The sequence below is a fragment of the Chiloscyllium plagiosum genome, chromosome 1 (genome assembly GCF_004010195.1).
Source record: "Chiloscyllium plagiosum isolate BGI_BamShark_2017 chromosome 1, ASM401019v2, whole genome shotgun sequence".
NCBI classification, from domain to species: Eukaryota; Metazoa; Chordata; class Chondrichthyes; order Orectolobiformes; family Hemiscylliidae; genus Chiloscyllium; species Chiloscyllium plagiosum.
This window is the reverse complement of record NC_057710.1, coordinates 107506987-107529729: the sequence shown is the minus strand read 5'-3', so window position 1 is coordinate 107529729 and position 22743 is coordinate 107506987. Positions and strand designations below refer to the sequence as shown.

The 22743-nt window shown below is 39.6% G+C and overlaps 2 protein-coding genes across 3 annotated transcripts in view; one reads left to right on the top strand and one right to left on the bottom strand.

Annotated features, from left to right (window-relative positions):
* The window catches only part of zcchc4 (zinc finger, CCHC domain containing 4), a 117507-nt gene that overhangs the window by 58580 nt on the left and 36184 nt on the right, over window positions 1–22743 (top strand). For both annotated transcript variants that reach the window (XM_043693657.1, XM_043693667.1), the window contains 2 exons: window positions 3369–3644; window positions 5336–5416. In XM_043693657.1, coding sequence (XP_043549592.1) covers window positions 3369–3644; window positions 5336–5416 — 357 coding nt within the window. The remainder of the gene's footprint in view (window positions 1–3368; window positions 3645–5335; window positions 5417–22743) is intronic.
* Window positions 6748–22743, bottom strand: part of LOC122551576 (zinc-binding protein A33-like) — a 33632-nt gene continuing 17636 nt past the window's right edge. The window contains exons 6-8 of the mRNA XM_043693682.1: window positions 17825–17847; window positions 11840–11973; window positions 6748–8533 (exon numbers count right to left, since the gene is read on the bottom strand). Of these exons, the coding sequence (XP_043549617.1) occupies window positions 7941–8533; window positions 11840–11973; window positions 17825–17847 (750 nt within the window). The 3' untranslated portion in view covers window positions 6748–7940. The remainder of the gene's footprint in view (window positions 8534–11839; window positions 11974–17824; window positions 17848–22743) is intronic.

Here is a 22743-nt window from a genome sequence, read left to right as displayed (position 1 = left end):
TCTCTCTCACAGACACTCACAACCCCCTACCCCAGACACACACCCCCTCACAGACGTAAGACACTCTACACTCACATACACACACGTATACACTCTCTCTCACACTCACAACCCCCCAACTTAGACACGCGCGCGTACAGACACACACATTTTGTGGGGTGAATTTGTAATTGCAGAGTTACATTGTACTTTGCTCAAAAACTGCATGAATTCACGTAAAACTCTGTTATCTCACTTTTTAGATTATAATCAATCTAAACATCATGGTATAGACGGAGAATACAGCGGGCTAACACCAATTGTTACAGTTAACCTGAGAATGCAACTTTTAAAAAAAGGTTTTGTGATTTACACATGAAAGAAGTGAAACTATCATGGTATTCGAACAGATGAAAGACTCAACAGACAATCAATGTATTTTTCAATATATAATTTCAGTTACATCACACTGTAAACTTTTGCTATAAATTCTGTGCTTTACAATTGTGTCCTCCACAACCACCTGATGAAGGAGCAGCGCTCCGAAAGCTATTGTACTTCCAGTTAAACCTGTTGGACTATAACTGGTGTTGTGTGATTTTTACCTTTGTACACCCCAGTCCAACACCGACATCTCCAAATCCGAGAATGAAGTAGTTCATTATTTGCTTAGGGGCCTTAATTTAGCCAGAGGCAGGCAGCCCACCTGATGCTTCACAAACCTCACACCAACCTCACTTCCCTCCCAACAACTCATAAGATCAGGGGGCCTGACAAAAAATGGAAATTTCATGAATTTGCACCATTTATGTTCAGCCATAACTTTATTCTGAAATTTTTCAGCATAGCATCTCACTAAATTTGGTGGTATTTTTGTGTACATTTCATTATTAAAATATCAACTTGGTTTCAGTGGTTTTATAGGATTGGAATCTGTTACGTTAAAATGCAAAAATGTTCTCACAATTTCATTTTCTCAAGCATGCATAATGTGCAACAGTTTGGATTAAAACTTAATCTTCACAATATTAGTAAGAAGAAATTTGTCTGGAAATAAAGATGCATGATGAGTGTTTCATTCAGGCCCTGACTGCTCCTGCTGATTCCCAATTTATACATCTCTCTGAATCTCAGCTACTGAAATTAAGAGGGGGAAGGAGTGCAGTGCCATCTACAGGTATCTAGGACTTGAGTGTACAGGCAAAGCAAGTTTAGATGTGCCAGGATTGTGAAGGGAAGTTAGATCGATGAAAGTTGTCCTTTTCATTAATCCTCATTCAAACCTGATCTTCGTCAAGTTGAGAGAATAAGAAGAAATCATGAGGGAGAGCAGGAGTGACAAATTGAGGGTAAAGCAAATCAAAGTTTGAATTCCAGACTTGGAAAGAAAGGCAGAGGGACATTTCGAGTCTAGACTCCTCATCAGAGCTCTAGACATGAAACATTAGCTTCCTTTCTCTCCATGATGCTGCTTGACCTGCTGAGATCTCCAGCATGTTTTGTTGTGAGTACAGATTCCAGCATCTGCAGTAATTTGCTCCGACAGAGGGACTTTGTTTTTGGAAAGAACCGATTAAGAGGCAGGGCCTTTTTAGTTCCTCCTCAGCTTAGTTTGAACTATTTTTGGATCAGCTCCATTAACACAAGTGGTAATGACCCTGTTGTGGCTGTCTCTGTCCAACTAATATGACTGGGGTTGGGGTAGACTTACCTAAAGATTGCATTTGTTAGAGAGTACATGGGTTATTGTTTATGCAGGTAAGAAGCATTATGCACTTACATGAAGTGTGATGGAAACAGAAAGAAACCAAGCAGAAAGCCTCAGGTTTGTTGGGTATTCTCTGTTCTATGTTCTATAAAGGAAGCTTTGAAACTTGGTAATTGTGCATTTGGAATCAGTGACTGAAACTCAGCAGGGACAGGATGAGTGGAAACTGCTTTGTGTATCCAGTTTCAAAACCTAGATTATGTTCAGTGAAGAATCTTTAACAGTAAGTTGCAGATCAGCAACCTAATTGAGGAGAAGCAGAATCTCACTTGCAATGAACGAGGGAAATCAAGAGCTGGATTACTGTCAGCCACCTTATTCCTATCTCCAGGCTTCGCCTGACTTGCAGTTTGGAGAGACAGACTTCCTGATGCAGTGGAGACCCTTTTCTGTATCATCACTCAATCTTTGCTGCCAGAGTGGATTTGCAATTTGGTGCTTTTGCCTTTTGTAATTGATGTTTTTTATATGCCCCTCCGTCACTGTACAGTCCTGTGCCCTGTGGGACTTTGGAAGGTATAAGGATAGACTATACAGCCTCTCAATCCTGCCTGCCCCATTCCTGTAGGCCTTCTACAATGGAGGCAATACAGGATTCTTCCAGCAGAAAAGATTCCCCTCTCAGGCATTAAACTCTGCCATCTGTGTGAGAATAAAATGCTACTTGCTATTACCCTAAACAGCCAAACTTTCATCGTCAGACTACGACTTTTTTTTTTGGTTTGGTATTATACTACAGAATATGGTATCTTACTATCCACAATATCAAATTCATTAATCATCTTAAACACCTCAATTACATTTTTAAAAATTCATTCGCAGGATGTTGGCATTGCCGGCTAGATTAACATTTATTGTCTATCACAAATTGCTCAGAGGGCAGTTAAGGTCAAGTGCATACAAGAGTTGTCTATGATCTCAATCCTAATAATGTACCAGATGGAGTTGCATGTCAAGCCAACAAGTTTATGGTTACTGTTAATTCCAGGTTTATTAATTGAATTGAATTTAATTAATTGAAAATTCCCCTGCCTGATTTAAAATAATGTCTGTAGGTTATTGATCCAGACCTCTGGATTACCAGACTAGTAATGTTGTACTGCTATCCCTGTAGTTTCAAAGTAGAATCAATCAATCCTTTTCAAAACGAATTTTCTGGAAAAGAGGAATGTATTATGAAGGGATAGCAAGAAGAGCTGCAATGTCTTTAGAGATAAACCACTGGAAAGGGTTTGATAAACCAAGCGGACTTTTCCTTTGCAACAGAATTCCAGTAATTTTATTCATGGCATGTGGCATCAAATGCAAAAGCAGCAAATGAAATACTTTGTATGATTTGACAGGGTTTTTAAATTACCACAGTAAAGGTTACCAGTTTGAATATAGGATGACTTCAGCAAAATTCCGAGTAGGTGCAGTTTCCACTAGGCCTGTACATTTGATTTCAAATTTTGAATGATGCTAACTTTAAGGTGGAGTTCAAGCACTTAACAGGAATTGTAGAGTATGTCTATGTGAATAATCTGTGCATACATTTTGACTTTGTTTCTAACTGCTTTCTTTCGGTTCTTTTGTTGAAGACACAATTAAATGCATAGATTATTTGCATGTTTTCCTGCAGATATCAGCAGTTTGTGTCTTTACCCATGGAAAATAGAACGTTCTGTTCGGACTGTCAGATTTTGCTGCTTCCTGATGAGTTGGACCAGCATTCGTCACACCATCGACTGGGACATGTGTCTCTCTGTCAGCTGAAGAGACCCAGCCTCTTGCTGCTTCCAATAGAAAACAAGAAGACAAATGCTCAGTACCTGTTTGCTGATCGCACTTGCCAATTCTTGTTGGATTTAATTGTTTCATTGGACTTTAGAAGGGTGCTGTGTGTTGGAACACCACGGTAAGATTTTTAAAAATCTCCCTTTACTGCAACAAGCTGAACCCAGTCAAGAAGCTTGCAATTTCCCAGATAACTGTCTGACTTTGTTTGTGATTTTGTGAGCTAGTAATACCAGCTGACACAAAGCCACTGAACCTTTATTATACCTGAACAGCATTTTCAAGACAAAATGAAGCAAAAATCTATTAAACTTTGATGGAGATTTTAGCATAATAATTTTCAAGTGTGGTAACCCTAATTTGCTGGATTTGCCAAGACTCTTCACCATGAAGACTCAGGTTTAAGACACATTGGAGCAGGTTACAAGCACTCCAGTGCCAGTGTCGGTGACTGACACATGAGCAACTTCAATGATTGCACAGTTGTTCCTGACTTGTGTAACTGACTTTACTGTAAAGTGTTGTTGTGTAGAGGATAGGTACATATTCACACATACAAGTTAGTCAATCAGACGGTTAGATGACCCTGGTCTGATTATACAACCACTTGGTGATCCATCTGGACTTTATTGTAGAAACCCCAAATCAGACTGTTGCAAGTGTGGAATAGGTGAGGAGGAAAGCAGTAAGTTATTTTCCCACTGTCCTCTTCCTAACAGCGATGACTGTATAGGGATGCATTTACCCTGGCATTGGCTGCCCTCTGGCTCACACATCAGCTCATTCTAAAAGTGTAACTGAGAGGCAGCAAGCCATTGGACTACAGTGCATTTTTCCAAAATAGCTAAAATCCATGCACTATGGTGACACAAGTGAGAAGTAGAATTGAAATGTTTACTCTGAGGAAGTGAACAGTTCTGAACTTAGAACTTGCCATCAACTTCTATTAATCTTTTGTAATAATTTGCATATAAATTGTTTTCATTTGTCCCAGATGGAATTGTCCTGTGAACTTTCTTTTAAGTTTAGTTTTGTCAGCATGAGTATCTGATATCAGTATTGCCTTGGTGCACTGAGATCTGAATCTTGTTGACCACAAACAATTCGGTTGAATACACACTCCTGAGTTGAACAGAGGTTAGATAAAGACATGGTTTAACAATTTAAATATTTTAATGAGGCCAACAGCCTCTTATTTTATGTTTTCAGGTTTGCCAGATGTTGCAAAGCCCAAATGGAGGCAAGAATAATTTTGAGGGGAAGATAAAAGCCTTTACAGCCCACTAGCACTGGATGTAGATTTGAGGCAGCAGGGATGCTTTTGTCCTCCCTTTCCTCGCTCCCATCCAATCAATGTCTCACTTCCCATCCTTGCCAATGTCTTGTTCCCCAACCACAAATCTGTCCTCCCAAAACCTTTACCTTTGGAATTCCTTGGGAGTAGGGATCAGGCATTCCTCAAGCACTTTGAACATGGATTGGATCCACTTAGTCCTGAAGTCGCTCTACCTAATTGGAAATCAAGCCTGCCAATTAGACTGAACATGTCAAATCCATAAAGTGTGTGTGATAAAGTCAAAACAGTATTGTATCGGGGCAACTTGTTCTTTTCTGAAACTTATCTTCCCACCCTTCAGCAAATGTTATGCACCCCTGTTAAATATCTGCATCTGAAATGACTTTTTTTAAGCAGGACTAATATGACTGACGAATGTAATACAAAATTGGATATTACATTGAATTCATTTGTTAACGTATAAACATACATCTTGCTTTATATGTTTAATGAGAACCCTTTGGATTTATTTTCAGTCTACATGAGCTAATAAAGGTGCGCCAGTCCGAAAATAAGGAACCGTTTATAAAGACTCAACTTCTGGACATTGATTTCAGGCAAGTTTTATTCAGTTTCTATTTTTTAATGTTTAGAATTTATTTTTGCGCTTTTTAAATTGAAGTATATCCATACTGGGAAATTCAGCACTTCTTTCTGCTGTCACCCATATGAGCATTAAGCACTCCCAGTCAGCATTAGCAATTGTTATGGTGGAGAAGGAGGCCGTCTGGTGCATTATTTGTATGCCAGCTCGCTGAGTAGGCAGTATTAATTGTTTTGGTGAAGCCAGTGTACTTTAACTGAAACCTCGGTACCTTATCTGAATTGGTGAACTGTTTTTCCCCACTAGATAATTTTAGGACCTCTCCAAATGCAATTAATATTTTTGAGTTGTTTGAGCAAGTACACCCATTGGGTATTGAGAATGTTCAATCTTAACTGTTGCAAGAAATTTAAATGATCAGCTCAGAAAGGAGAATTATGACATTTATCCTGAGCTTAGACTGGATCTGACTGGGTTATAACTCGTGCATTTCTTTTGTGTCACCTGCTGAGGTTTGTATATATAGTGTTTTTCTTTAGGTGGGCTTTGCTGGCAAGGCCAGCATTCAGTGCCCTCCTGAGCAGTTAAAAGTCAACCACATTGCTGTGCGTCTGGAATCACACGAATGCCACGCTAGGTATGGACAGCAGTTTCCTTCCCTAAAGAACGTTAGTTAAGCACTAATGTTTTGTCTGACAATTAACAATGATTCACAATCTTTAATGGACTCTTAATTCCAGATTTTAATTGAACTCAAATCCAAATATCTAACCCGAATCCTCAGATCATTATATAGATCATAGAACATTACAGTGCAGTACAGGCTCTTCGGGCCTTTGATGTTTCGCTGACCTGTGGAACCAATCTGAAGCCCATCTACCTTCACTATTCCATTCTCATCCATATGCCTGTCTAATGACCATTTAAATGCCCTTAAAGTTGGCGAGTCTACTACTGTTGCAGGCAGTGCGTTCCACGCCCCTACTACTTTGAGTAAAGAAACTAGATCTGTCATCTGTCCTATATCTATCAGCCCTCAATTTAAAGCTATGTCCCCTCATGCTAGCCATTGCCATCCGAGGAAAAAGGATCTCACTGTCCGCTCTATTTAACCCTCTGATTATTTTATATATCCCAATAAAGTCACCTCTTAACCTTCTTCTCCCTAACAAAAACAGCCTCAGGTCCCTCAGCCTTTCCTCATAAGACCTTTCCTCCATACCAGACAACATCCTAGTAAATCTCCTCTTCACCCTTTCCAAAACTTCCATAATTTGAAAAATCTGTCAAATTGTGAATAGTGAACTTGAATGTTTTGTCCTATGGTGCAACAATTAGATGCAAGGACAACATTTATACTGCTATGACAATATCAAATTCTAAATTTTTCATTCCTGTTTCATTGTACAAAACAAAATGATTCAGTTGTTTGTTTTGTTATCTTTACTATGTAAAACTGCAGAAAAATAAGTTGTACTACATAGCTTAGGTACTGTTCTTTTGTATTATCTAAATACAAAGTTGATCAAAATTTATCAATACATCATACTGAGTTTATTAGAGACACAAAATCGTGCAGCAGAATTTAACAAACACATTTTAACTAGAGCAGCAATTGTTTTTACATAATGCCTGTTAACAGCTCTGGATTATATCAAGTGTATTTGTTTAGGTTTGCAAGTTGCATTAGTGTTTCTCGATGAGAGAACTCATTTGGCTTTATTTTTCTTGTTTAATAAATATTGGCAAATGAAAGAAATTGAGCAAAATTCAGAGAAAATTAAAATTAAAGCCAAGCTAAGTAAGACACTGAAATTCCAAAGTAAGAATATGAAGTTAACCTGATGCTAGAAGTCACAAAGTTAGTGAACTCAGTCCACGTCTAGGTGGAAATGAAAAAAAGGAGTGCCTCGGGTGAAGCCAAGGGATCTTTAGAACCATCAAACATGAGGAGAGGCTAAAACAAAAAAAAACATGTTTTAAACTCTGGCTGTTTAAACATCAAATTTATTTATGCTTTGAACAAGCTTTAAAACAAAATATTTGCTGTTTTTGATATGTATTTGAGATCTTTTAAAGCATTAATCGCAAAGAATTGATGCACTATTAAAATAAATAAGCCCCAATTTCATGTGACCTTAAAACCTGATACAATAAGATGCTTGCAGCAAACAAGTCAAAGGATTGCAATTTACGGAAATTTAACTGAATACTTATTAAATTATAGTTATCAAAAAGCAGAATAATGATGTAACGGGAAATGACTTTTTTCAACAAGTGTTCATTCAACAAAGGGAAGGTATTGGTTGATCACTTGTCTTTACGGGTATATGAGAAGAGTCTATGGAACACTGGTTAGATTGGTAAGTAGGAGGCATAGATCTGTATTGCTGCATTCTGTGGATAAATCTGCAGCTAAAACATTCGGAATAGTTTCATAATTAATCAGACTTGGCTCCATTTAGCAGGGGTTACTACAAACGTTACAGTATTGTACAGTTTGCTGGAGCAGTAATATACCTGGCCATACCTGCTTTTTAAATTTCTAGTTTGCATATCTCCAACTTATCAGAGCAGGTAGGACCAGCAACAAATGGAAAAAGATGAAAAGCAGGATAGATTGGCTCAGTAAAATGATGGTGCATTCTGTCAAAAAGACTTGATGTGATGTTGGAGAATTCTTGAATCAACTTCATGCTGTTCGCATTGTAAAATGCAGCAAGTCCTTTCTCATAGTCAATATACACTCCCACCTTTTCCAACTTAAAGGGCTTCATATTACAGTTGACATTTCTATCATTATGCCAAGCTAAAAGTTGGTTAGCCTTTAGTTCAATGCACCACGACTGTCGGTTTCTTCCCAACTTTGTGGACTTGTGCTTCCCTTTCCGATCGATGGATCCATACGCAATTCCAACACACCATTGTGCAGAAGACTTGACGTCCACCTCCCAGTAATGCTTTCCTCTCATCAGGCCTTTGGCAGCTAAGACATTACAGACTTTGTCAAATCGCAGAGGGCTCTCAGGAACGTTTAGTGACTCTGTGGCTACAGACATGCAGGTTAAGTCCTTTGAAACTAGCACATTTTTATGTGCTGATGCAGTGTCAAGGAATACTGGTGAGTATTCTAAGGATGCAGAAAAGAAGTTACAGTCAGCATTTCCAGCAAGAGCAGCTACCTGGTAAATTGATTAAAAATCAGTCAAATAACATATAATAATAATATGATCATTCTTAGAAAATAAGTACATTGGCAGTCACTGTACTTTCACTGTTCTTTTACTCCATGTTTCAGTGTCAGTTAATGTGAATTGTTTGTAGATTTAAAGTTGAAGTAAATAATATTCTCCACCTTGCAATCTGCTTTGACAAAAGCTAATTCCATTTTTTGCATACAGAATCAAACTAATGTTTGACAGTTGAGTTAAAATGAATCTTTGGTTCTAGAAAAGGGAGTTTTGATGTCAGCACAACTGCAAAGTGTGAGAGATAGGTCAGTTCCATGTCCTGAATGGAAAGTAGACTCCCCATCAAAGTTGTATATGAAATGGTTTGGCTGTGCCATATTAATGTTTTATTTTAAGTTGTCTTTCCTTCATAAATGACAATTTGTAACAGCATAAAAAGTTATAATTGTGAAATAATTTTTTTGACCTTAAATATGTTATTGCTTAAAGATCAGCTATCACATTATCTGTTATTTTTGCTGTGCCTAGGTAAATGTGACAATAATAAATCAGAAAAATGCAGATTGGGTAATTATCCTTTTGAATTTTTTTTAAATTCACTCTTGGAATGTAGGCATGACTGGCATTTATTGTCTGTCCCTCATTGTCCTTGGGAGGATGGTTGTGAACTGCCTTCTTGAACTTCTGTTATTCATGTGATGTGATATATATGGTTCAGTGGTCTTTAAAGGGTCACTTATTCCACAGATTGCTAATCGATTAAGTAATTTTCCACCTCATGTACTCTTACTCCTGATTCATAAGTTTGAAACTATACCCTTGCTGCTGAATCCTGCATTCCAAAGAATGATTTACCGTGATCAATTTCATCAAATCCTCATCCTAATCTTAAAACTTTAGTCAGTCTACTTAGAAAAAGGTAAAGGATGGTGCAGTTACAGAGTCATAGAAATATACAAGCACAGAAACAGACTCCTCACTCCAATCTGTCAATGCCAACCAGATATCCTAAATAAATCTAGTTCCATTTGCCAACACTTGGTTCATATCCCTCCAAACTCTTCCTATTCATATACCCATCCAGATGCTGTTTAAACGTTGTAATTGTACCAGTGTCCACCATCTCCTGTGGCAGCTCATTCCATACAAGCACCACCCTCTGTGTGGAAAAAATTGTCCCTTAGGTCCCTTTCAAATCTTTTCCATCTCACCTTAAATTTATGCCCTCTAGTTTTAGACTCCCCAACCCTAGGGAAAAGACTTGTCTATTTCCCTTATCAATGCCCCTCATGATTTCATAAGCCTGTATAAGGTTACCCCTCAGCCTCCAATGCGCCAAATAAAAAAGCCATCGTCTATTCAGCCTCACCCATTAGCTCAAGCCCTCCAAACCTGGGGGCATCCTTGTAAATCTTTTCTGAACCCTTTCAAGATTCACAATATCCTTTTTAGAGCAGGGAGACCAGATTTACGTGCAGTATTCCAAAAGTGACCAAACTAATGTCCTGTGTAACACAACTTGTCCTCCCAACTCCTATACTCAATGCACTGACCAATAATGGCAAGCATATCGAATGCATTCTTCATGATCCTATCTTCCTGCCTCTCCACTTTCAAGAAACTATGAACCTGCACTCCAAGGTCTCTTTATTCAGTAACACTCCCCAGGACTTTACCACTAAGTGTATACATCCAGTCCTAATTTGCCTTTCCAAAATGCAGCACCTCACATTTATCTACATGAAACTCCATCTGTCAATCCTCGGCCCATTGGCCCATCTGATCAAGGTTCCGTTGTAATCTGACTGTCCATTACATCTCCTTCAATTTTAATGTCATCTGCAAACTTACTAATTACATCTATGTTTACACCCAAATCATTTATATAAATGACAAAAAGCAGTAGACCCAACACTGATCCTTGTGGCATACCGCTCATCAGAGGCCTCCAGTCTGAAAAGCAACCCTCCACCACCACCGTTTTCTACCTTTGAGCCAGTTCTGTATCCAAATAGCTTGTTCTCCCTGTAATCTGTGTGATCTAACTTTGCTAACCAGTCCACCATGAGGAATCTTGTTGACCACCTTGCTGAAATCCATACAGATCACATTCACCATTCTGTCGTTATCAATCCTCTTTGTTATTTCTTCAAACAACTCAATCAAGTTCATGAGACACAATTTCCTGCGCATAAAGCTGTGTTGACTACCCCTAATCAGTCTTTGCCTTTCCAAATACATGTAAATCCTGCCCCTCAGGATTCCCTACACAAACTTGCCCACCACCGATGTCAGGCTCACTGGTCTATATTTCCCTGGCTTTTCATTACCACCTATTTTAAATAGTGGCACCACATTAGCCAATCTCCAGAATTCTGGCACCTCGCCTGCAGCCATCGATTATACAAATACCTCAGCAAGGGGCCCAGGAATCACTTCGCCAGCTTCCCACAAAGTTCTACGGTGCACCTGATCAGGTCCTGGAGAATTTATCCACCTTTATGCATTTTAAGACATCCGGCACCACCACCTCTACAATAAGGACGTTTTACAAGATGTCGCTGTGTATTTCGCTACATTCTCTGACTTCCAAATCCTTCTCCACAGTAAATACTAATGCAAAATATTCATTTAGTATCTCTCCTATCTCCTGCAGTTCCACACATAGGTGGTCTTGCTGATCTTTAAAGGGCCCTATTCTCTCCCTAGTTACCCTTTTATCTGTAAGGTGTATGTAGAATCCCTTTGGATTCTCCTTTAACCTATTTGTCAAAGCTATCTCATGTCGCCTTTTTGCCCTCCTGATTTCCTTAAGTACCCCTACTGCCTTTATAATCTTCTAAGGATTCACTCGATCTCTGCTGTCTATGTCTGACACATGCTTCCTTCTTATCCATTAAGAATACAGTGGCCCTACATGTTAATACATTAGTATTACCATTTCTACATATTAATTTTTCATTAATGAATAGACAAACCACATAATATCATAAAACAGCAATTTTCTTTACACTTATTACAGAGTGCTGGAAATGTGACGGATATTCATTACTGGATTTGGCTGAATTGGCCTCAATAAAACAAAGTTCTCCGATAAGATTTCTGTAGAATTACTTTTTCCCTGGTTTCTTTTTACTGATCAGCCTAACAAAATGTTTGAACTGAACCTTAACTACAATTTAGAGGAATATAGAATAAACAAGTTGAAAAGAATGTATGAATAGTTAAGATGTGGCACATTATACCTAATAAAAATGTCTTCCTTTGCAGTTGCGAATGTATGTTGGTTGAAATGTTCCGTATGAGCTTTGATAACTTTTGAAATCTAATTTCATCAATTTTAATGGCCTGGAATTCATTCTCCGTTTTCTTTGCATAACTTGGAATAAAAAGAACATAATAGATTACAGTTGGTGATCTATCAAGCATCAAATGAAAACCATAATTATTATTAGTTTCTATTTAAACGTGTTTCATAGAACATAGAAAAATACAGCACAGAACAGGCCCTTTGGCCCACGATGTTGTGCCGAGGTTTAATCCTAATGTAAAATATAGTAATTTAACCTACGCACCCCTCAATTCACTGCTATCCATGTGCATGTCCAGCAGTCGCTTAAATGTCCCCAATGACTCTGCTTCCACCACCACCGCTGGCAACGCGTTCCATGCATTCACAATTCCCTGCATAAAGAACCTACCTCTGACGTCTCCTTTATACCTTCCTCCTAATATCTTCAAACTGTGACTCCTCGTACCAGTCAATCCTGCCCTGGGGAAAAGTCTCTGGCTATTGACTCTATCTATTCCTCTCATTATTTTGGACACCTCGATCAAGTCTCTTCTCTTCCTCCTTCTCTCCAGAAAGAAAAGTCCGAGCTTATTCAACCTTTCTTCAGAAGGTAAGCCCTCCAGTCCAGGCAGCATCCTGGTAAACATTCTTTGCATCCTCTCCAAAGCCTCTGTATCTTTCCTATAGTAGGGCGACCAGAACTGGACACAATATTCCAAGTGTGGTCTCACCAGGGACTTGTAGAGCTGCAGCAAAACCTCATGTCTCTTAAACTCGATCCCCCTGTTAGTGAAAGCCAATCCACCATATGCTTTCTTAATAACCCTATCCACTTGGGTGGCAACTTTTGAGGGATCTAGTTCTTGTACACCCAGATCCCTCTGTTCCTCCATGCTGCCAAGAATCCTATATTCAGCATTCGAGTTCGACATGCATCACTTCGCATTTATCCAGGTTGAACTTCATCTGCCATTTCTCAGCCCAGCTCTGCATCCTATCCATGTCGCGCTGCAGCCTGCAGTAGCCCTTTGTGCTATCTCCGACACCTCCAACCTTTGTGTCCTGCAAATTTACTAAACCACCCCTCAACCTCCTCGTCCAAGTCATTTATAAAAACTATGAAGAGCAGAGGCCCAAGAACAGAGCCCTGCAGGACCTCACTCAACACTGTGGGCGGCACGGTGGCACAGTGGTTAGCACTGCTGCCTCACAGCGCCAGAGACCCGGGTTCATTTCCCGCCTCAGGCGACTGACTGTGTGGAGTTTGCACATTCTCCCCGTGTCTGCGTGGGTTTCCTCTGGGTGCTCCGGTTTCCTCCCACAGTCCAAAGATGTGCAGGTCAGGTGAATTGGCCAGGCTAAATTGCCCGTAGTGTTGGGTAGGGGGTAGATGTACGGGTATGGGTGGGTTGCGCTTCGGCGGGGCGGTGTGGACTTGTTGGGCCGAAGGGCCTGTTTCCACACTGCAAGATATCTAATCAAATCTAATCTAATCTAATCTAAATAAACAAGCCAACGGTGGCAGGAGTTTTGCTCTGCTTCTAAAAGCAATGAAACTATTCTTAAAGAATGATCAGGGAGTAGGTAGGGCCGATCAGGGGTAGCGGAGGGAACTTGTGCGTGGAGTCTGAGAAGATAGGGGAAGCCCTAACTGAGTTTTTTGCATCGGTTTTCACCAAGGAAAGGGAACTTGTTGTAAATGAAAACTTAGAGGAGCTGGCATACAGTCTTGACCAGATCAAGATTGATGAAGTTGGTGTGCTAGAAATTTTGGAAAACATTAAGATTGATAAGTCCCCAGGGCCAGACCAAATTTATCCTAGACTGCTCCGGGAAGCGAGAAAGGAAGTTGATAAGCTGCTGGCGAGGATATTTGCCTCCACACTCTCCACAGGTGTCATACCGGAGGATTGGAAGGAGGCGAATGTTGTTCCTCTTTTCAAGAAGGGTAATAGGGAAATCCCTGGCAATTACAGACCAGTCAGTCTTACATCTGTGGTCAGCAAAGTTTTGGAAAGAATTCTGAGGGATAGGATTTATGACTATTTGGCAAAGCATAGTGTGATTAAAGGCAGTCAGCATGGCTTTGAGAGGGGCAGGTCATGCCTCACAAATCTTATTGAGTTCTTTAAGGAGGTGTCAAGACAGGTCAATGACGGTCGAGCAGTGGATGTGGTGTATTTGGACTTCAGCAAGGCATTGATAAGATTCCCCATGGTAGGCTCATTCATAAAGTCAGGAAGTATGGGATACAGGAATTGTGGATGGAAAGCATTCTGCCTGGAGGTCAGTGTTGAGTGGGGTCCCGCAGGGCTCTGTTCTTGGGCCTCTGCTCTTCGTAGTTTTTATAAATGACTTGGACGAGGAGGTTGAGGGGTGGTTTAGTAAATTTGCAGGACACAAAGGTTGGAGGTGTCGGAGATAGCACAAAGGGCTACTGCAGGCTGCAGCGCGACATGGATAGGATGCAGAGCTGGACTGAGAAATGGCAGATGAAGTTCAACCTGGATAAATGCGAAGTGATGCATGTCGAACTCTAATTTGTTGAGCAGAAAGTATTTCACCCGGAAGCTAGTGGGGGCTCTAAACTCACTACTTGAAAATGTGATGGAGGATAAATCCCCTATCTGTTATTAAAGAAAAAAAGCTTGGGGTGCCATGACCTGAAAGGCTATAAACAAAGATTGGAAATGGAATGAGATGAGATATCTCTCTTTTTGGTCAGAGTGGACATGATGGTCCGGTGGCAGCCTGTGTGACATAAATTTGCTGTTTCTACCAGTATTTACAATATTAAGTGTCAAAGTAGGGGGTAGATGTACCCCAACATTCGTGTTTCTTAGGTTTTTCGACTTCTGTCCCCGTTTTGCTACACGTGAGCATAACAGAAATAAGTACTTTTAAATAGGAAATGTATTTATTTTACAAGGCATTCCAATTCTTGTTTTGTTGTTACTATGCGGAGGTTGAACCCCTCTGCTAATTAAAATCACACACCAGAATCATTCACCTTGCCTTGTAATCTGCTGAAAGTGTGAGTGAGGGCACTGTTTAAAGAAAAATAATAATTTATTTTCCTAACTTTAACAGTGAACATGAAACAAAAACTATTAACAAATCCAAGCTTCTTTTTCTTAACTAATCACTATCTGACCCCAACTCTACTAAAATTGCTGCTCCAATAATATAATTATTAAACATTAAATTGACTTAATCTCTCAAAGTCCATACAGTTTCTAATGCCGTCTTCCTTCTGTCCTTCCAATTCTGCTGTTTCCTTCTTTTCTTCCGATTCTGCTGTCTTCTTCCTGAGTCGTCGTCTTTCTTTATTCAGCGAGTGGTTTTTGTACACAATTACTTGATACCTTGAATAGATGATGCCTTCTGAAAGATTTATTTTCTAAGCTTTGAGAGCCCTTTTCAGATAAGAGGTGCTTTCATATTCGCTGAACAGTTAGCTCTGCCTCATTTTCAAAATGCCCTTTTTTTAATAACCCCAAGACTTCTGTCCTCTCTTTGGTCTGATGTTGTCAATACAATAAAATTCAAATTCAATTGATTTTTGGTGTCCTGGGGATAATTTAAATTAATTGGTTAAATGCAAATCCAATTGTCTTACTCAACCCCAAGCTGAATGTTACATATTACCCATTCTGAGAACTCTCTGCACCTGTCAGCAAGTCACAGACACTTGTGCTGCCACAATCTCTCAGCTCAGAAAAGGCACCTCTCTCTTAAAGTGACCATGCACTCTTTCGACTTTGTAACATTTACCTTTACCACTAATGTCCACCTTTTGCTGCTAACAATAGCCAGCTTTGCTTCTGATTTTTGATATCTCTCATCTTTTAAGAAGCAATCTGCTTAACTTTTAATCTATTTAAAATGAATTTTGAATTGATATCATGTCCTAAACTAACAAACTGTATAGATGAAATGGTTTTACCCTTTGACCTTAAGCTCTTTCTTTTAGTGCATCCTCTGTGCATTTGGCCCTTTCTACCTATCTAGTTAGCCTAATCTATTTCTGTTTTTGACTCTTTATCGTTTCCAATTATATCATACTGTGACCCTCCCAGCAGAGCACGTCTTCAATTGGTTAAGCAGCTTGACAACTGTTATGAGCTGAAAAATGTGTTGCTGGAAAAGCGCAACAGGTCAGGCAGCATCCAAGGAGCAGGAGAATCGACGTTTCGGGCATAAGCCCTTCTTCAGGAATCAACTGTTATAATACAACTGATGTGACTATATCTGTATGTAGTTAAAGATTATAAGTAGATGCAATGCATGGCAGATGCTAGAATTAATTTTTGTAGTTACGGACAATGCTTTCATCTTCCAAGACTCTCAGAATTTACTGGATAATCTCCACTCTGTCAAATGTTACTTCTGCAAAAATTTCTGTGTTGCAGTCATCTTTAGATCTCCCAGCACTTGTTGTCACAACTACTGTCAAATTAACAGCAGATTCAAGAGTCTGCATTGAGATGGTTAAAAGCAGTTAAATTCAGATGTTACTGTCAGTACATTTACATTTATTCATGGGGACCACCGTTGAAATCCCTCCAGAGTACAATAAAATATAAATTGTTTTGTTTGGTAGTTCAGAATTTGAGTGATGTGGGAATTTGAATTTGCACCTGGGTTTGATTCCAGCCTTGGGTGACTGTCTGTTTGTGTGGAGTTTGCATGTCTATATGGGTATCTGCTGGGTGCTCGGTTTCCTCCCACAGTCAAAGATGTGCAGATTAGGTGAATTGGCCATGCTAAATTGATTGTGGTGTCTGGGGATGTGTAGGCTAAGTGGATTAGTCATGATAAAATTGTGGGATTACAGGGCTGAGGTAGGGGCCTGGGTCTGGATGGATTGCTCTTTCGTGGATCGGTGCAAACTTGAAGACCGAATGGCTTCTTTTAGCATTGTAGGAATTCTTTGATTGGGACAATTTGCAACAAGTTAATGGGAAAGCAACATTCATACTCTCATAAAGGAAAAAAAAAACAAAAATTTTACTCTAAGTTATTTGTGTCCTTGCAAATTGTCCTGATGTGAGCAAGACATAAAGCTTTGACAAAATGTTCTGTTTCTTTCAGCAATATTAAAATTAAAAATCACTGCACTGAGGGGAGCGTTTTCTTTTAGACAGTTAGCTATGCTCTGAAGAGTTACACAGTTATGTCTGATGTAAATGGGTTTTAAATTACATACTAAACAATCTCATTGCCCCTGTAAACCTGATTTTATATTTATAGAATATCAAATTTCTGCACCATGAAAAAAAATCATTTTGAATTTAATTTGAAAAGTTTGCTTATGGTATTTCAACTTCTAACTTAACTTGATGTGTAGGTACCTATTATTTATTTCATTTAGTACACTTTTAATTAAAAGTGAAAAATCCAATTTTTTTTACTCCCTGGTGTACTGTCTGTGAAAATGCTACCTTGTTTGATGACATCGCTGCTACTGGTTGTCTAGAAATTCCTGTGACTGGGTGTCAGATTCAAACTGGTGGGAATATCTGGAACAAAGATTGCTGGATCTTTCTGGGCAGGGTTTCCTTGTGATCAGTGGTGAGTGGTGCTGCTTGGGTGCTGGCAGTGAGATCAAGGCCATTGATTATTGCAGAAATACCACAAGTGGAATGCGATGCAGTGTTTAAAAATATAATGAGAAAGTGAGGTCTGCAGATGCTGGAGATCAGAATATAATGTTAATCAGCACAGGTTGAAATGTGTCATGAGATTTGAAAACAGACTGACTAAGAATAATTAATAACTGTTACAGCATCAACTACAGGCCTAGCAGATACTGCCCACAATTCTGTGATCGATATTGATAACTTCTGTTCCCAGATGATGCTGAACTAGAAATTGCAAAATTAACAGATAATTCAATCAGTTACATTAGAAAACCAGGCTACATGTGGCTCCTTACCTATAGTCACTAAGTTTGATATCCTGCAAAGAAAGGACAAAAATATATTAGTAGAAATGTTGAAATACACTTTTATAACAAGCAGTCTTTCACAAGCTTTATTTTTACCTCTGGGTGATTATATAGACCAGATCAAACCTTGTCAAAACATATTAAGGAGCTAGGGTCTAGGCTAATTTTTATCTTATTTAAGGGCAAGTGTAAGGCGCTGCATTCCAGATGTAATTTAATTGGTCAAACTACTAGGCCTTAAGCAAAACACACTTTGTATTCTTACATCACAGTTAAAACAAACATAAGAAAAATTGGCATAACTTTAACTCTGTCGAAATACTGAACAAAATAGCACTTTATTTAACTACTATTCATCAACTGTTCCAATATTGCAGCATTCCTTGGCAAAGGCACACTTAGCAAAATAGCTTTCCCTCACTTGCTATCTCCTCCAGTCTGGGAGAAAGGAACACCGATAAATTGAACCTAGCAGTAGAGAGCGAGCTCAAGCTTTTGCAGCAGGAGAGAGGGAGGTATATCTAGCAGCTTCAACTCCAAAAACCTCAACTTCAACAACTGTCAGCAAAAATTAAAACACTGGGACTGTGTCAGTCTGACTGCACCCACTCATGCTTCTTTTGTATACTTGTAAAAAAAATCCCAAAGCTATTTGCTCTGCTTTCTATGGAGCAGCCATCTTAACCACAGGTTTACAACATTCCTCTTCAAGAGAAACGGGACAAAACAACTCCCCCTTAAAGGCACCTATTGTCACAGCGAAAACATTGATTGGAGGGAATGACCAGAATGAGTTTAGGGAAGAACAGCTCTGTTCAGTAGCCTTCTATTAGGAAGGGATGAAATTTGTCAATGTTGAAATGTATGATGATGGCCCAGATCCCATCCCAAATGTCTTGATTTTCTGTCCCATCTTCGGTTGTGAAGGTGAGCATTCAGCACAGGGTGGGAAATGCTTCTATAGTAATCTGTTGGGAATGTAGAAAGGTGTTTGGGGTGTAGTGGAAGGGTTGTATGAACTGGCTAATACTCAATCTACCAGAAATCATCTTCTGGAGTTCAAGGAACAGGGGACTGGGAACCCATTTACTTGGTTAGCTAGTTGATGACAGGTTGTAACTAACTCTGATAACAGAACTGACCTAATCAGGAGATCCCGTTATTGTGACAGGCTCTGAATCCCCATGGTTTTACATCAGGCTGACAAGATTTCAACACGACTTGTTCATTTTCTGCTTCTTTGACACATTCTCACACCACAAACGATAATTGTGGAAGGATTAACAAGGGAGTTGTGGGTTTGCTTTCCCAAACATGTGTTTTGCTGCGAAGCTGGTGATCTGCGCATGTTCAGCTTGGACCTAAGCTCCCCAGGAAATTCAGCTGTCTAAGGTGAGCAGTCCCTATCTGCCTGAAACCTGGAACTGTTCTGTAACTCAGAAGGTTTATTAACTTACACTTAATTTTGCAGACGAATTTGAAAATTTTCCTTAGGTCAACATAAGTAGCATTTGCAAGTAGTATAGAAAGCAAAGGAAAATATTCTTTTTTGTGCTGTCTGTACCCAAAGAGTGACGTTGGTAAGTTGTACTATGTAATTAGATCAGGGTACAATCTTACTTCTGAAGAAGTGTCTTTGAACACAAAACATTAATTCTGCTTTTTCTACACAGATGCTGGCAGGCCTGTTGAGTTTCTCCAGCTATTTCTGCTTTTGTTATAAACTGGAGGATATAGTGAGAAGGGATGAGTTATTTTTATGAACAGTTTTCAGAGTTACTGGATAGCAAGTCAGCAGGAAGAAGTGGAGAGTACATCCTGTAGTATGTGTGTACTTGTGGATATATGATGTATTCCAGACAAGTATGTCTGCAGGAGTGTCACTGACTGCACAAGCTTGAGCTCCAGGTTTTGGAACTTGAGCAGCAGCTAGAGTTGCTGTGCATCTAGGAGGTGACAGACAGTGGATTGCTGCTATAGGGAGGTGGTCACCACAGATTAGAATCGCAGAGACAGAGGGAATGGGTGACTACCTTGCAGACTTAACTCAAGTGTTTCTTAATGCAAAAAAACTCAATAATTTTGTTGTAAAAGAACCTTTTAAGGATGAATGACCAAGATATGATGGAATTTTACATTATGTCTGCAAGTGAAGTAGTTCATTCTGAATCATTTCTTAAAATTGGAACAAGGGAAGTTGTAAAAGCGTGAGGCACGAGTTGACTGAGATGAAATTGGGCAAATTAGATTTAAAGGCCTGAATGTACATAGGCAATGGACAGTCTTTAAAGAACAGTTACTTGGTTACAACATTTAGACATCGCTTCAAAGTGCCGAAAGCTCAAAGATGGTCAGTTAACTGTGTCTTACATAGGATGTTGAGGATTGTATATGGTTAAAAGAGAAGGTTTGTAAAGTGGCCAGAAACAGTAATAAATCTGAGGATGAGGAAGTTTTTTTAGAATACAGTAAAGAAGGAATCAGAACTGGTATTGAAAGGAAGAATAGAATGAAATGCAATGTAGCAATGTTTAGAGAAATGAATAATGATGCCCACAACAGACTCCGTAAATATAATCGAGAAAGTTTGCACCAAAAATCTTTACTCACTCATGCAACAGACCATGAATGGACAGGCACAGTACAATAAGCTATGGATATTAGCCAGCGACAAACACAGAAAATGAAAAAAACTAGACCTGCAGAAAAAACTAGACCAACTTACACAAAGTAACAACACTGACAACGTAGAAGCATGGATAAAAAACTTATCTGACCGACCCTTAACAGACACTGAAAAAGCCGTCTTACTAAGAGGATTAAATTATAACTGCCAGGATGCGGACAAGAAAGATTTCTTCGCAGCATTAAAAACAACATTAAAAGACAACCAACTCACAGAAGAAACCCAGCAAACCATCAGACAGATAGTCACACCAACATTAAGCAGAAAAAAGAAAGGAAACGCACTCAATACACAAGAAAGGAAAGCCTTGGAAGGACTACAAAAAGATAAAAACATTGTTATCCTACCTGCAGACAAAGGACACTTGACAGTCGATCTAAATCAAACAGATTACATTGAAAAAGCGAACATCCTACGTACAGATACCAACAGTTGCCATCAAGTGGCAGTAGACCCGACCCCACAACTACAGAACCGAATTTCAGCCCTACTAAAAAAACCTCAGAAATCTGGAGGACTATAATAAGACCGACCACCAAAAAATGAAACCAAATGGATCCAATACACCACGTTTCAACAGATTACCCAAAATTCACAAACCAGGAGCCCCCCCCCCCCTCCCTCAGGCCCATTTTCTCACTACCTGGAACACCAACCTACAGATTGGCCAAGGAGCTACACCAAAGACTAAAACACCTAGTAGAAGACTCATGCCACTCCATCCACTCCACTCAAGATTTCCTGACGACCATCAAAGACACCACGATAGAAGAGGATGAAATACTGGTCTTCTTTGATGTAAAAGCCCTGTTTACATCAATCAACATTAATCTGGCCAAGGAAACACTGACTACACTCTTATAAGGCCCAAAGACACATACAGCAAACACCACTAACTTCATCAACAAGGACAGTATCATCAAGCTAGTGGACCTATGCCTTACCACACACTTCACCTTCAATACCAAAACCTACAGTCAAACCAACGGAACACCCATGGGATCTCCAATATCAGGGTTCTTAGCAGAGGCAGTAATGCAGAGTCTCTAACAAACAGCTCTGCCAACATCCAATCCAAACTTTGAGTCAGCTACGTGGATGACACCTTTGCCATCACTAAACAAAGTAAGTTAGAGGAAACCTTCAAGACCACGAATAATACCCTTACTGGCATAAAATTTACTAAAGAGGAGGAAGACAACAACAAACTGCCATTCCTCCATGTCACAGTAGAACGAACAGCCAATGGGGGACTTCAAACCAGCGTTTGCAGGAAAACAACACTAACGGACCAAATATTGAACTACAGATGCAATCACCCCAACATCCACAAACTAAGCTGCATCAAAAAATTATTTCAATGAGCCAACACACCCTGCAGCACAGAGGAACTACAAAGAGTATATTCAAAAAGAATGGGTACCCAATGAACACCGTCCACTGATTTCTCAGCAACAAATCTGAACAAGCAGACAAAACAGGTCCAGAAACCTGAGCCACTCTCCCCTAAATCAAAGACATCTTGGAAATGACTGCCAGACTACTCAGACCCCTTGGCATCATAGTAGCCCACAAACCCACCAACACACTAAAACAGCAGCTTATGAACTTGAAAGACTCTGTACAGATATCTAGCAAAACTAATGTCATTTCCAAAATACTGTGCAAGGACTGCAACAAACACTACATTGGTCAAACAGGCAGAAAACTGGCCACCAGGATACATGAACACTAACTAGCCACAAAAAGACATGACCCTCTCTCACTAGTATCCTCACATACGGATGAGGAAGGACACCACTTTGACTGGGACAATACATCCATCCTAGGACAAGCCAAATAGAGACATGCATGAGAATTCCTAGAAGCATGGCATTCCAACTGGAACTCTATCCACAAACAATTCGAGTTAGACCCTATCTACCACCCCCTGAGAAAAAGAACAGGAAGTGACTTCACCATAGGAAATGCCATCACCAAAGTAAATGCCATCACCGACCCAAAGAAACCCAAACATATAAATAGAAAGCAGGAATTATCAGCAGTGCTTCGCCTGGGATCCACTGAAGATGTTATCTAATAGGATGATGAAACATCTGGAAATGAACCTTCCAGCTCAGCGAGCAAACCTACATCCAGAACCTCAACCTGAGCCACAAATCTTCTCAAAGCTGGATAGGAAAAAATAACAGGAAACTACAGACCTCTCAGCTTTATTAGG